The sequence below is a fragment of the Caenorhabditis elegans genome, chromosome IV, assembly GCF_000002985.6.
Source record: "Caenorhabditis elegans chromosome IV".
NCBI classification, from domain to species: domain Eukaryota; kingdom Metazoa; phylum Nematoda; class Chromadorea; order Rhabditida; family Rhabditidae; genus Caenorhabditis; species Caenorhabditis elegans.
This window is the reverse complement of record NC_003282.8, coordinates 76,642-90,628: the sequence shown is the minus strand read 5'-3', so window position 1 is coordinate 90,628 and position 13,987 is coordinate 76,642. Positions and strand designations below refer to the sequence as shown.

At 35.3% G+C, this 13,987-nt stretch overlaps 2 protein-coding genes and 1 non-coding gene across 3 annotated transcripts; 1 reads left to right on the top strand and 2 right to left on the bottom strand.

Moving 5' to 3' along the window:
- The first annotated feature begins 537 nt into the window (after positions 1 to 537).
- On the top strand, positions 538 to 3,789 carry scl-23 (SCP domain-containing protein). Its single transcript, NM_067458.5, has 8 exons — positions 538 to 814; positions 1,375 to 1,451; positions 1,681 to 1,781; positions 1,831 to 1,920; positions 2,433 to 2,597; positions 2,788 to 2,883; positions 3,120 to 3,235; positions 3,595 to 3,789. The coding sequence occupies exons 1-8, from the start codon at positions 612 to 614 to the stop codon at positions 3,737 to 3,739; spliced, it is 993 nt and encodes a 330-aa protein (NP_499859.3). The 5' UTR covers positions 538 to 611; the 3' UTR covers positions 3,740 to 3,789.
- A 6,636-nt stretch (positions 3,790 to 10,425) lies between these two features.
- Positions 10,426 to 10,477, bottom strand: T05C7.3. The gene has a single exon (NR_052855.1). It is a non-coding gene; the product is annotated as an Unclassified non-coding RNA T05C7.3 (non-coding RNA).
- A 771-nt stretch (positions 10,478 to 11,248) lies between these two features.
- On the bottom strand, positions 11,249 to 11,353 carry T05C7.9 (uncharacterized protein; the record flags this gene model as incomplete). The annotated part of the gene is made up of 1 exon (NM_001307728.1): positions 11,249 to 11,353. One exon carries the CDS (start codon positions 11,351 to 11,353, stop codon positions 11,249 to 11,251), a length of 105 nt encoding a protein of 34 aa, NP_001294657.1.
- Between the last annotated feature and the right edge of the window lie 2,634 nt (positions 11,354 to 13,987).

The window sequence follows — 13,987 nt, the reverse complement described above, 5'->3', positions numbered from 1 at the left end:
TGTAGAGTAGAAACAAGGAAAAATACTCACTTTGCAATTTCAATACTGAAGTTTAGAGCAATAAATACAAAACATTGAGCACGGCATACAAGAACGAAAAAAATCCCGATAAAAACTAGAAAAATTTGTGAAGGAACCAAGAAGTTGGCGGAGCCTATTTTAGGGAAAATTTAAAAAAATTTACAATTAGTTTACGATTGGTTTTTTAGAATCTCTTGGTTTTTTTTTTCAAAATTTTGTATACTGGAAATCTAACCGCGCAAAATCAGAAAATTTCAAAAATATATAAAAGTTCAGGTAATACTTTTTAAATTGGCATAAAACTAAAATTTCAGACAAAAATATCCAGCCAGACAATGAAATCATATCATCGACTATTAGTCACCGACGTCTTGGGAGGCAAATTGACAACAAAAAAAGAAAAAGGTGATAAAAATTTACTGATAAAGGGCATCACGCTGCCCCCCCCCCCCTCCCTCAAATTTCCAAAAAAAAATCCACAGCTTTCAAAACAACAATTTTAATTTATTTCGAAATTTGCTCAATTTCCAAGTGTTCTACAAAAAGAGCAATACGAGGATATTTATCAAGTGTGGGAAAGTTTATCGATAATGGATACCCGAAGAGAAATGGAGACTGCCGACGGACAAGAAATTGACGAACGTATGCAAATAGCGGCGGTGATCGGCGGAGAAACGGCGACAACAAGAAGAAAAGGAACAGTTGGTAATCGGGAAGGGACAAATGATGGGGGACAAAGATTCGTTGAAGACCTAGACAAGGGAAAGGTCGACGCTGGAACTGGTTCTGTAAGGTAAGGAAAAGGGGGAGGGGGGGGGGGGGCCAAGTTTTTACAAAAGTTTGAAGGGAAAACAACTAAAAACCTTAGGTTTTGAATTGAAATTACACGATTTTCCGTACATTTCCGTCAGGTTTAGGTCCTAAATTCAATTAAACAGGCGTTTTTATTTTGGTCGAAAATTTTTTGTGCCAGCCCGCTGGTTTCAAAAATGACCGAAAGTCGAAAAAAATGGAGTGTGGACCAGGCTTATTCATGGGCCTACCTACATACCTACATGCCTACCTATGTGCCTGCTTATATGCCTACCAGGCCTACGCGCTTACCTACAAAAATCCAACGTTTGTCGTGCTTAATATACGCCTACCTATGTGCCTACCTACGTGTGTACCATTATTCCTATCCGCTTGCCTACTTGGCTGGTACGGCAAAATGAAGTGAGAGCAGGGAGAGCGAAAAAAAAACCAAACAACTTCCTACGCCTGCTTTGGTGTCTACTTTTGCCTACATGCCTACTTGCTTACCTATTTGCTTACCTACGTGCCTGCCGACTTTACTAAAATTAAACATTTCAGAGACACGTGGCAAATGCGACTGAAAGGAGTTTTCATTGCGGTTACTGTAATCACCCTATCATACAATATTTTAGCAGGTAAATTTTGCAAAAATTGGTCAAACATCTTTTGCGGGAATTTGAACATTTTAAAAGAAAATTAAATAGTCAAATTACTATCAATTAAAAAAAATTTTGAGCCAAAAACCAACATTTGAAAAAAAACCGAATTTTTTGAATTTTTAGCATTTTCGCTCCAAAACCCAATTCAAAAACCTTAAAACAAGAACCACATTCTAAATTGCACACACAAAAATGCCATTTGCAGCGAGCACACCCCGTCCGTCTCGATTCTCGGTCATCACGAAAATGGCACCCGCGTACTGCCGACTCAATTTGCCTGCGAGACTCCAGAATTTGATACTTGATGTATTTGTTGTGGAATTTAATATTATTAATTGACTACAATCTTTTCCAGAAACACAATGAAATTCGCTCGCAAGTGGCTTTGGGACAGTATGCTGTTGATGATGATTATCTTCCTCCGGCGGATAATATGGTTAAATTGGTGAGTTTTGGCAACTCTATGGGGTTGTTGAGGTTACCGAGGAGTAGCGGAACCCGAAAATTGTCGGGCCCTACCCAAAAAATGTCGGGCGCTACATTAAAAGTGCCGAGCGGAACTAAAAAAATGTCGGGCGCTACATAAAAAGTGTCGTGGAGAGATGCGTGGAACCCGAAAAGTGTCGGTCGCTACTCAAAAATGCCAGGCACAACCGAAAAAATGTCGGTCATAACGCAAGAATTGTCGGAGACAGCGGGGCGGGTCCTTGATTGTTTCGGTCGCTGTCTAAAATGGGTCGAGGAGTGCGGTTCGGAACACAGAAAGTGTCGGAGAATGATGCGCGGAACTTAGAAAGTGTCGGGCGCAACCCGAAATGTGCCGGGCGCTATCCAAAAAGGTGTCGGGCACAATACAAAAACTATCCCGGTTCAAAATTGTAAAATAGAATCGCCAATTTTTGGAAAAAAACTACTCATCAAGAAAGAAATTCGAAAAAAATAAATTCTTTCTTGTAGGATTGGGATTGTGAACTCGAATTGGAGGCTCAACAACGTGCTCAACAATGTAATTTGCAAAAGGAGAATTCGGGTCGACAAATGAATGGATGGGACGAGGTTCGCGGCGAAAATGCCTTCTATTTCCGGACCACCGATGGATTGGACGTTTCGGGGGCCGTTTTGGTGAGTAGTTGAAACACTTTCTCTCTAAAATAAGCAAAAATAAGTGTCAATTTTTTTTCGAATTTTCGAAAAATTCCGTATCTTTCAGCAAATTTTCAATTATTGAGAAGCTAGGAATGTTCAGAAAAATTGGGATTCTATTCTGGAGGAATCCCAAAAAAAATTCCGAAAGTCCTATTTAATTTTCCAGAAAGGAATCCAGAGAATGGGTGATGAGATTGCAATTGCGGGGATCAAGAACTTGAAGCTTTCACGGTACGATAGTCGGATTGGACACGCGACACAGGTAAAATCAATACATGAATTTAGATGTTTTCCTACATTTTAAGCCTAATATCAACTGAAAAACTTGAAAATAGAAATTGAAAATTGAAGTAGTTATGGGAGTTTGAAAATTTTGAATTTTTGTTTAATTTTGTATTTTTGTTGAATTTTTCAAAAATTCGAAATATCCAAATATTACGACTCTCATAAAACTGAAATAAAGACTTTCCTAGCAAGACTGAACTCAAAAGTGTTCAGATCCTATGGAAAGAGACACGAAAACTGGGATGCGCGGTACAAGAGTGCCCGGCTCGACAAGATGGCTCACTCGACGGACAGAAATACAATGTGGCTGTCTGCAAATACTATCCCACGTGAGAATTTTGAAAATTCGAAAGAAAAACGGGAAAAAAAATATGTAAAACATTTTTTTCAAATTTTTTTCGGCAATTTTATTTCCAAATTGTTAGTTGAATATTTATCCAGCTTGATGTCAAAAACTGTGTTTTCCATTTGAAAAATCGATATTATTTGATCAACTGCTAGGTAGAAAATTGAAAAATTAAAAATAATTTCAGCAACAAATTTCTTTAAAAACCTGAAAAAAAGTTCCCGTTTCGAGGCATATTTTCCTTGAAAAAAGATATTTGAAAATATTTATTTAGTCTGAATTGTGTCATTTGACAAGTAGTATTTAAATCCCTTGCCTCCTCAAAAAATTCTAAATTTTCAGTGGAAACGTGTTCAAATCCTCCACACCAACCTCAATCTACTCAGTTGGTGACGTTGCAAGTGCCTGCTCCGAAGGAACCTTTGGGGATCCGTCAACCGGACTTTGTGTGGCTGCCACGTGGCAAGAAGGGTCTAAGGAAAAGTGAACTGAGGGTGTGAAGAGAGAATTATAAAGCAGTTCTCAAGAGACGGAAAATCCAGAAATTGACAGCAATTTTGTAGTAGTCAGAGTAGGGAGGCACGGAGCAAGGGACAGAAAAACGCAAAAAAAAAACAAATAATTCAGATGCATTCCGAACTGCTCTGATTGACTGCGATTTAAGGAGCCTTCTTTTTGCCGTGAATTGCTCTTAAGAGCCAATTCTGAGGCCTATGTTTTATGGATGTATATGGGTGTGAGAAGAGCACCCTGCGATTTTTGCAAAATTATAGGTGTTGGGAGCAGGGCTGGGACTTTTTCGTTTTCGCGTTTTCGTTTTTTCGTTATTTTCGGGGTTTTGACGAAAACGAATTTTTTCGTTTTCGTTTTCGAAAGTGTTCGAAAAACGAAAATAGAACGACTTTATTTAAACTTGGTTTTTTCTCTTTTTTTTTTTTGGAACTATCGCCGAAATTTTGCTCTCCGGTGTGGATAGTATTGAAAAATCAATTATTTTCTCCTCAAACTTATTACTGAAGATCAACTTTAAGAACAAAAAATGCAACAGTTCTCAGTTTTGGATAAAAATTAAACGACTCTTTTACGTCAAAATAGATTCATTCATTTTATGACAGGACGTTTCCTTGTTCAAACGATTTGTTAATTGGTCATTAAAACATACTTTTTTCCGCTGAGTTATATATAGGATGTAGAACTTAATGCCTTTTTCGAAAATAAGGATTCTACTGTAGCTCAATTTTTAATCTGAAATCGTGTTTTGAACATTTTAATTGAAGAAATAACTAATTATGCACTTTTTGACTAATATCTGATTACCGTATATTCTCTATCAGTGCTGCATGTAACACTAATTTCCAGGCGCTTTTCGAATCCAGCACTATTAGAGACTGCAGTACTACTGGAGATGCAGCACTAATAAAGAATATATGGTAATTTGTGAAAAGTTTTCGAATAAAAAGTTTGAAAAAATTTCGACATCGGAAATTGTTTTCAAAACAAAAAAAAACAAAAATTTTCAAGTATCATCAAAAATTTCTTACTATTAGATATTGCAGAAAAAAGTTGTATTTCCTGCTTGAATAAATTTCTAGCCAAATTCAATACTTTCGGTAAGCCAGCCCAACATTCTTTGGAGCTCTGAACAAAGAAACGTGCTATCATATTATTTACATATGCATCTTTTTTGAAAAAGTGAGTTAATGAGCAAAGTAAGTCAATGAGAGAGAATTAAATAAGTATTTGCCAACAAAAAAGCTTTTGAGGCAACATATGGTCTAAAAACCGTAAGTACAGTTTGTGCCATTTTCGTTTTCGTTTTCGTTTTCGTGTTTTAAAACGAAAATTTTCGTTTTCGTTTTCGAAAATGGAATTTCGAAAAAGTCCCAGCCCTGGTTGGGAGATGAGATGAACATGCGATGTGTACTAGCCTGGCAAAGGGAGGGGGAGGTGGCCGATGAAAAAAAAACAATTGATGGCCTAGTTTTCTATAATTGTGGTCACGTAGCCAAGAGATGTTGAAAAAATAATTCAGAAATCTCGTTAAAAACGGAAGATGGAGGGTTTTTTGAGGCAATGGGCTTCACAACATGGTGCATCGACCAAAAAAATGTTCGAGCAACATTGGTGGCCGAGTTTTTTTGTTAGGCACACGTGGTGCCAGGCTGTCCCATCACGATTTAATCTACAAAAAATGCGGGAATTTTTTCCCCAGAAAATGTGACTTCAGCACGTTCTTAACCATGCGAAATCAGTTGAGAAGTCTGCGTCTCGTCTCCCGCATTTTTTGTAGATCACAACGAAATGGGGCATTCTGACACCACGTGTAGGCAGTCATGTATGTATTATGAATCGGGCGGCAATGGTCGTTCGACAAATCCGCAATTTGCCGGTTTGCCAATTTGCCGGAAATTTTCAATTCCGGTAATTTGCGGATTTGTCGGAAATTTTCAATTCCGGCAATTTGCCGGTTTGCCGATTCGCCAGAATTTTTCCATTCCGGCAATTTTCCGATTTACCGATTTGCAAGAAATTTCAATTCCGGCAGTTTGCCGTTTTGACGGAAATTTCAATTTCCGCAATATGCCGATTTGCCGGAAAAAATTGTGCTATGTATTATAGTGGAGAAAGCTCGTTTTCTTGAAGAAATGAACTAATCGCCCTAAAACATGGTGCATCGACTATGAGAAGTGTTTCAGCTAAATTGATGATCGAGTTATTTTTTTATTTTGCCGTCCAGTTAGTTATGGAGCACGGTCAATTAAAAATTAAGGAGAAAATAAATTATGGATCACAGCGCCTCAGATCGGGAGAGAAGAGCTAAAAAAGTGGTTTTGGCGCGGGAGCGCATTTGCTGCAGACGTCGCACGAATTGGAATTAATGTATAGCAAAACAGTAAAATATCGCGTTTTTGCTGGATTTTAGGGATTTTAAAGCAATTTTCAACATGCGGGACCGCCCAGAGACTGTTCGCGATGCGATTTACTTCATTTTAATATAAATTTTTCCCAAAATAAGCTCGAAATGAGCTCTGAATTTCGGCGGATCTGAAAATTTTTTTTGAACAAAAACAGAATTTTGCAAATAAAAATTGATTTTAGAGCAATTTGTTGCATAGATGTTTAATATTAGAATTTTTATTAATAGTTTGAATCTTTCTAAAGAGTTTTAGTCATTAATTTGACTGTAACACAGAAAAATGATTTTTCTTTACAACGAAATCGATAAAAAAGTAAAGCAACATTTATCAAGGGAAATCTTGCAAAATTGGTTGAAAAACTTAAAAAAATCCAAGATTTCACTAGAATAGAGCTATAAATTAATCAAAATCACTAAAAATACAAATAGTTCTGATCAAATTTTAATGTTCTAATCTACCAATGGATCTATGCCACGCCAAATTTCTTATGTAAGGGTTGCTCTCCAATTTTCCTTAAAAAATGGCTCAACTACTTACATAAATGATCAAATTAACATTTTTTACAAGTTTGGTGTTATATTTTCTTTTCCTTAATAAGAAACCATCAGGTTCTTCCTACCCTCTACGGCTCTAGATACCTTAACTTCGACAATTCCTATCTACTCGGAGAGGTGAGATACCAAAAAGTGATCAACTAAGAACTTGTAGAGCACATCAAAAACTATGATATTCAATTTAACCTACGTTTTTATCTTTCAAGATGGGGGAGTTAGACGTACATTTGTATTGCATACTTTTTTGTTATTCTACTGGCTGCTCTAACTCCCTCATCTTGAAAGATAAACACATGATTTTAATTAATTAGTATAGTTTTTAATATGTTCTACAATTTCTTAGTTAATCACTTTTTGATATATTGCCTCTCTGAGGAGATAGGAGTTGTCGAAGTTACAGTATCTATAGCTATGCGCATATGAAGAATCATATGGATTCTCATCATGCTATACTACTTATCATCTGATTTTTGTGGGAAACAATGGTTCAAAACTGTTTTTTCAAATGATCAAACAAGTTGTGATTTAATCTGAGCATTTAGTGTTGGTTTAGTGAAGATCAACTGCCAACTAAACAGTTTCCGTTGATGTGGGCATTTTTGAGCAATTTCAAGATTTGAAACCGTGTTATTTCTATCAAGCTGCCGTTTAAAAATTGGAATCAAACATATTAATGCTTGAAAAAATTTGTTTCGCGTAGAAATTTTGTCATAGAGTTATCTTGTTCTAATCGGTTCGAAAATCAATGAAAAATCAGCCAATTATTGAATCTGTTCAATAAAATGTTTAAAAAAATTATTTTTAAGCTATAATAATCCCAATATTTAATTATTTTTTCCAAATTTCATCTTGAAAACTCGAATAATCGCGAAATTTCGTCTGAAACTCATTTAATACCGTAAAAGTGTGCAAGCGCGCTCCGTTGGACTTTTCAATTCTCGATTTTCACAACTCTCCCGATTTGAGGCGCTGTGTGGATCATAATATAAATAATATATAGGGTAAAAGTTACACACAACATGGTGCATCGTCAGAAAAAAAAATTGGTGGCCGAGTTTTCTAAATTGTTTCAAAAAGATACTCAAAAATGCAAAAAGTCTGAGAAATGGTCAGAAAAAACGTAGTTTAGACTAATTTTCAAATAAGAGAAAAAGTAAGATTTTTTCCATAAAATTTTCTAAAAATGACATTTTTGGCATAATAAACTCATGTCATTTTTACTTATAATGACTTCAAAACCCTATTATTTTCTTTCATAGAAAAATGAAATCATCAAAATGGAAACAAAAAGAAGTATGTTTGATCAAACCAAATTGAATGTTTTTTGTTTTCTTGTATCATTTGAACGTGTCTGGGAACAATTTGGTCTAATGAAAAGTGCATGCTGTGGTTCAGATCAAGAAAATTTTACGAGGGACGCTTTAGTTGATGGAGCACATCACTAAAAAAAATACGGGAAAACGAAGAAATGGAGATGTGGGAGAGGAAGCTAGGCGTCATGACAAATGGTTTGTTGTGGTTTGAATGGGGGAAACAGTTGGCTGGAAAAAAATTGGAGGAGAGAGAGATGGAGAGACGCAGACAACGAGAGTCTCTAGCTTCTCTGCGTCTTGTAGGTATAGGCAGGGGGAATTATATATTTTTTATTTGAAAATGCAAATTTTAAAAAAATTTAGAATGCTTTGGTGATAAAATAAGAACAATTTGTTTTCTAGAAAATCACAAAAAAAATTTGTTTGGTGGTAATATGACATTCGTTCTATTTTTGTGAGAATATTTAAAACTACCTTGAGAAAATATATAATTGTTTGATTTTTTGCTGGAAAAATGAAATGTTATCAAATTTTTTTCCAAAAAAATTAGCCATTTATTTTTTCCCAAAAATTTGAAAATTTTCCGATTTTTGTACTATTAGGAAATCTGAAATTTTTCAAGGTTTTGGGAAAAGCATGAAAATTGTAATTTCTTTGGCTTTCTGAAAATTTGTTGAGATATACAATTTTGTAAGGGGAAATATAAAAAATTGATATTTATCTTTTCAAGGAAAAAAAACTAGAAAAATAATGGAATTTTCAAAAATTTCGAAATTAAATTCCACAACAGCTGACAATTTGCAGAAAAGGAATACCCCATTGCCACAGAGAGACATAGAAAAAGTGAGGAAAACGCGAAAAGTGTGGGAAAAAGTTCTCGGGACACAGGCAGGCCGCCACTGAATATACATACCAACAGCAGGCAGGCAGTACTGTCTCTCTCTCGGGGAGGAGGTGGAGGAGGAGACGCAAAATACACAGGCAAACAAGCAAAAAGAAAGACAAAACCAGGAGAAAATGAAAAGGAGAAAGAAAGTTATTGGCAAAAAAAAACTGGGAAAAAAAGACAGTGAAATCTTACAGATTAATGGGTGTAGTGGGTGTCCACTGGAAACTGGTGGCCTAACTTGAAAATTCTAGGTCAGGCAACTTAAAACCGCCATAACTTGCCGGAAAATTAAGGTTTTTGAAATCTAACAACTGTTACAGCTTGGTATACACTAGCGCTGTCAATCGTAATTTGAAAATACACATTTCGAACTGAACCAATTTAGGATATCATCAGATACACACACTTTAAACTATACGATCAATATGCAGATCCGGTTTTTCACTATATGCGTGGCCTCCCCCACCTTTGCCGCCGCCGAAACCGAAACACATGTTTTGCCAATTAAAATCATCGTTTTTTCAATTTGTTTCCCATCTCCTCCCTCCACGCCCTTTTTTCTTGTTTTTTATCTTATCCAACGAAACAGATGTGGTCCCTGAGACAATGGGGGTAAGAATCGAAAACCACTGGTGGGATCATAATTGTCTGGAGAGATTTGTTCCGGGACTGAGAAAATAATTTTTATTGGTTATTTTATTGCAAAACCAGCTCGCCGAGAGCTTTTCAAAACATTTGGCCTCGCCGCGAAAATTGAAGGATTACTGTAGGATTTGTAGATCAAATGTCAAAATTGATAAAAGCTAGAAATTTAGAAACTTATTTTGAAACAACTTTAGGTGGATTACGGTAAGAACCAATAGGGTCCCGCTACGAAATGGTTACTGTAGTTTTAGTAGGTCAAATTTAAAACTTGTCAGAACCTATACAATATGGAGCTTATTTTGAATATCTTGAGGTACGGAATCTGAGAAAATCTATATGGAGCAACTTTAGGAGGTAAAAAGGTCCCGCCGTGAAAGGGCTACTGTAGTTTTGGTAGATCAAATGCTGGAAGTGAAAAAGTTCTAGATCAGGAAAGCCAGAAAAATATAAATTTGAAGTTTTAAGTAGGTCTCGAAGCGAAATTTTCAAAATAGAAAATTTTAAAAAAATCGATTTTTTTCGGATTTTTTTTGAAAACCTAATAAGTTGTGTGTGCCCAATCTTTCTACAACCCCACGGGCAAAATATGAAATGTTTGTTTTGTGTCCTCCCCACATACTCGACCCCCGAGAGAGAGACAGGCGAGGCGGTATTGATGACAATTTTTGAACTAGTTCTTTCAATTTTTCTTTTTTTAACGAGTACATGGTTTTATTTTTTCAAAAAAAAATCGAAAAAAAATAATTCCAAAATTTTTTTGAAAATCAAAAAATGTTCCAATCAAATTTTCCTGTCAAATTTCGAGTTCTTCGCACTTTTCTACCCGTAAAATTAATTTCAGTGACCTCCCACCGTCAATTTTCAAGTTTTCGGAATACTGTAGCTCCAAAAGTCCGCAAACACCGCGGCAGCTTACGACAAAATGCACAAATTCACAAAATTTCCCGGAGAACTAGGATTTAGGGGTAAAAATAAGTGTGGAACTCGAATTTCGTATTGAAAAATATTGAAAATTTAATTTTTTTGTAAGAAGAAGCAAAATTTTACAATAATTTTTTTTGGGTTACGCCATCCTGAAATAAATTATCACCTGCTTAGAAATTCTTTAAAATAAAATATGAAAAAGCAAGTTTCAAGCAACTTTTCAGGTACTGGTTTTCAAATTTTAGATTACTGTAGACCGAAGAGTCCGCAAACACCTAAGCACCTCACGACAAAATGCACACATTTTAAAAATGTCTCCGAATACGCAAAATTCGATTTTCACGTTAAAATTTCAAAGCTTTAGGTTACTGTAGCCCCAAGAGTCCGCAAACACCGAGGCATCTCACGACAAAATGCGCACATTTGTAAAATCGCCCAAAAACGCCGATATAGTGGTGAAAAATTGTGCTGAATTCGAATATCGCTATGAAATTTTATTTGAACTGCCCAAATTTTTGCTCGAAGCACATTTTTCCTGGAAACCCAGAACCCTCAAGCTCCCAGATTGACCTAAATAAGTGTTCACCTCAGATATTTCAACAAGGAGTACATAGAGATAAAGAGAAAAAACAGAAGAAGGACGGGGAAAAAAAGCAAAGAGCAAGTATAAACAGAGAGATAGAGCACGTGCTTAGCTGCTTACTTGCTCGTTTGAAGTGTTGGCGCCGGGGCGGGTGGGGGAGAATTGAATTATCAGTGGAGACGGGCAGAGATGAAGCTACGAGCCCTCTGTGAGTCCGGAGCAGAGGAAATGAGCACAAATGGGAACCGGATAATGTTAAAAATTGGAGGGCTCATGTCTGATGGGGTGCACTTTAGTTTTTTTTTTCGAAAAGTACCAAAAGATTAAGAAAATGTCATTTTTAAGCAAAAAACTAGGGGAGAGCCCACCATTACCGGCTATCTGCAATTTCAGCAGTTGCCGGTTTTAGGAATTTCCGGCAATCGGAAATTGTCGGCAATCGGCAATTTCGACAGTTGCCGGTTTTGGAGCTTTTCGGCAATCGGTAATTTCGTCAATTGCCGGTTTTGAAAATTTTCGGTAATTGACAATTTCGACAATTGCCAGTTTCGGAAATTTTTGGCAATCGGCAACTTCGCCAGTGGCCGGTTTTTGAAATGTTTGGCAATTGCTGGTTTTAGGGATTTTCTAAAATCCGGAATGTCTGGCAATCGGGAATTTCGGCAGTTGCGGGAATTAAAAATTTACGGCAAATCGGCAAACCGGCAAACCGGCAAATAACTGGAGTTTCTGGCAAATCGGCAAACCGGCAAACCGGCAACTTGCCGGTTTTCCGAATTTGCCGAATGTCAATTGTCGCGCACCCCTGCTCCACCACTAGTTTTAGCATTTTCTGGGTTACGGTAGCTGAAAAGATACGCAAATACAGGCTCGCCTAACGAAAAAATGCACAGAATTTAAAAAAAAAACATCAGGCTATATAGTAAAAAGAAACGATGAGTTAGACTTTCAATTTTTGAAATAAAAAAAAAACTACAGAAATTGGGAAAAATCACCAAAATATCTCACAGAGTTGCACAGGTCTTGAAAAGTTTTTTAAAATCAAATTTTATCGATTCCAATTGTTTTTGAAACGTCTATTATCCAAAACCTCGTGAGAATAGCAAACATTTCAACCCACCATACCTACACTATTTTATTGCTGTGCAGGCAGGTCGTATAAATACCATAAAACGTTGTCAATGTGAAAAATGACCTGTGGAAAGGCGCAATTGATCAAAAAAAAATTTTAAAAAAAAGTTATTTGTGTTCAAGTTCAATGTTCAGGTTCAACGATTTTTGTGATTTTTCTCGAAAATTGTGGCAAAAAAATTTAAATTAAATGTATTTTTAACGACAGTCATAGTTTTCAATAAAACTCATGGAAATTTGTGCATTTTGTCGTAGGGCGCTCTGTGTTTGCGTATTTTTGTAGCTACAGTAACCCTGAAATTGTTTTACTAATAGGCATTCACTCAAATGTGTTTTAAAGGTACAAGATGCATTAATAAAAAAAAATTTCTACAAAATTGTTTCTCAGGCTACCTTGTGCATTTTGTCGTAAGTTTCTATGGTGTTTGGGTACTTTTTTTTGATACAGTAACCTTTTTTTAAAGATTTTAATAAAATGTGAATATGAAATTTATTTGTAGCATTTTTTTAAAACCTATATCCCGACATGGTTCGGGTGCATACAAGAATCTGTGCATATAGCGTTCGTTGGTTGCGTACTTTTGGAGCTACAGTAACCCAAAAAACTATTTTTTTTTCTCTAAAATTTGCAAAAAATAAACATCTTGAGAGTTTGTTGAGCAGGGCAGCATCAGCTCCAAAAAAAAAATTCTCGCAAAATATCTTAAAAGTTCGAAAAGGAAATTTGATCAGTTTGTGCCAATGCGGGGACCCATCCAAAAATGTGTGAAGGGTTTTGGTGAGAGAGTATGGAAATTTAAGAGAGTGTTAGAGATTTTGATATGAGATGAAATGCGATCTGTGCTCAGTTGAAAAGAGCACATGGAAAAATGATGAGATGTTTACAATGATGTTCCGATGGTGAGGAAATTGTTGATCTTATGGTTTTTATAGAGGGATATCTTAGCTGGTGATGATGCTAGTAAAAATTTGTTACCTGAAAAAATAAAGAAAACAAAATTTTGAACATTTTACTAGTGTGTGACTTTTTACTAACGTAAAAATTGGCAAAGATATGAAAGTTTCAAATTTATATTTTTCAAATTCGAATAATTTTTGGCAAATTCTGAAAAAAAAACTTGAGCTAAAAGTTCATTTTTCCACTAAAAACCAGTGAAATAATTGATGAGTTAAGCTGCGCAAAAGTGCTCTGAAATTGGAAATTCTGTGTACCGAAAATGTACCGAAAATGAATGCTACTTTATTTAAAAATGAAATTTTTGCTTTCTTTTTTTATTATTTTGTATTAATAATAAATATGTACAATAAATTTGGAAAATTCCGAAAATTTTTTTTAATTGAAAAATTATAAAAATCAAAACAAAGTTTTTTGGATTTTGCAAAAATTCTCAAAATAAAGTTTTAGAGTATTTTTCAAATTAGAATAAAATTCTGTACATTTCCTGAATTTAATTTTTTATTCACTGTTGAAAAATATACTATTTTTAGAATTAGAACAGAAATTAAGCTTGTGATCATTAAAAAATCTACAGTTATTCCAAAAATATTTCCGTTTTTTTTTTAGAAATGTTATTCAATTTTTTCTGCTTTCAAAATATTTCAAAATTCAAAACCAAAAACTTTAGGTGATAATTTTAATTTTGAACATTTTTCAGAATTTTTCCGAGAACTTCAAAGTTTAAGCAAGCTTGATAAAAAAAAGAAAGTAAGATTTAGAAGAAAAATCCCTAAAAATTTCTTTAAAAAAATTCTAAAAATTTTCAAAATAATCGTAAAAC

What these genes read in the sequence shown, in the direction of transcription:
- scl-23 (NM_067458.5), top strand. Translation starts at nt 612, where the DNA reads ATGGATACCCGAAGAGAAATGGAGACTGCCGACGGACAAGAAATTGAC. An exon ending in ACGTTTCGGGGGCCGTTTTG is followed by an intron (nt 2,598 to 2,787) that starts GTGAGTAGTTGA and finishes TTAATTTTCCAG; the next exon opens with AAAGGAATCCAGAGAATGGG. An exon ending in GTCTGCAAATACTATCCCAC is followed by an intron (nt 3,236 to 3,594) that starts GTGAGAATTTTG and finishes CTAAATTTTCAG; the next exon opens with TGGAAACGTGTTCAAATCCT.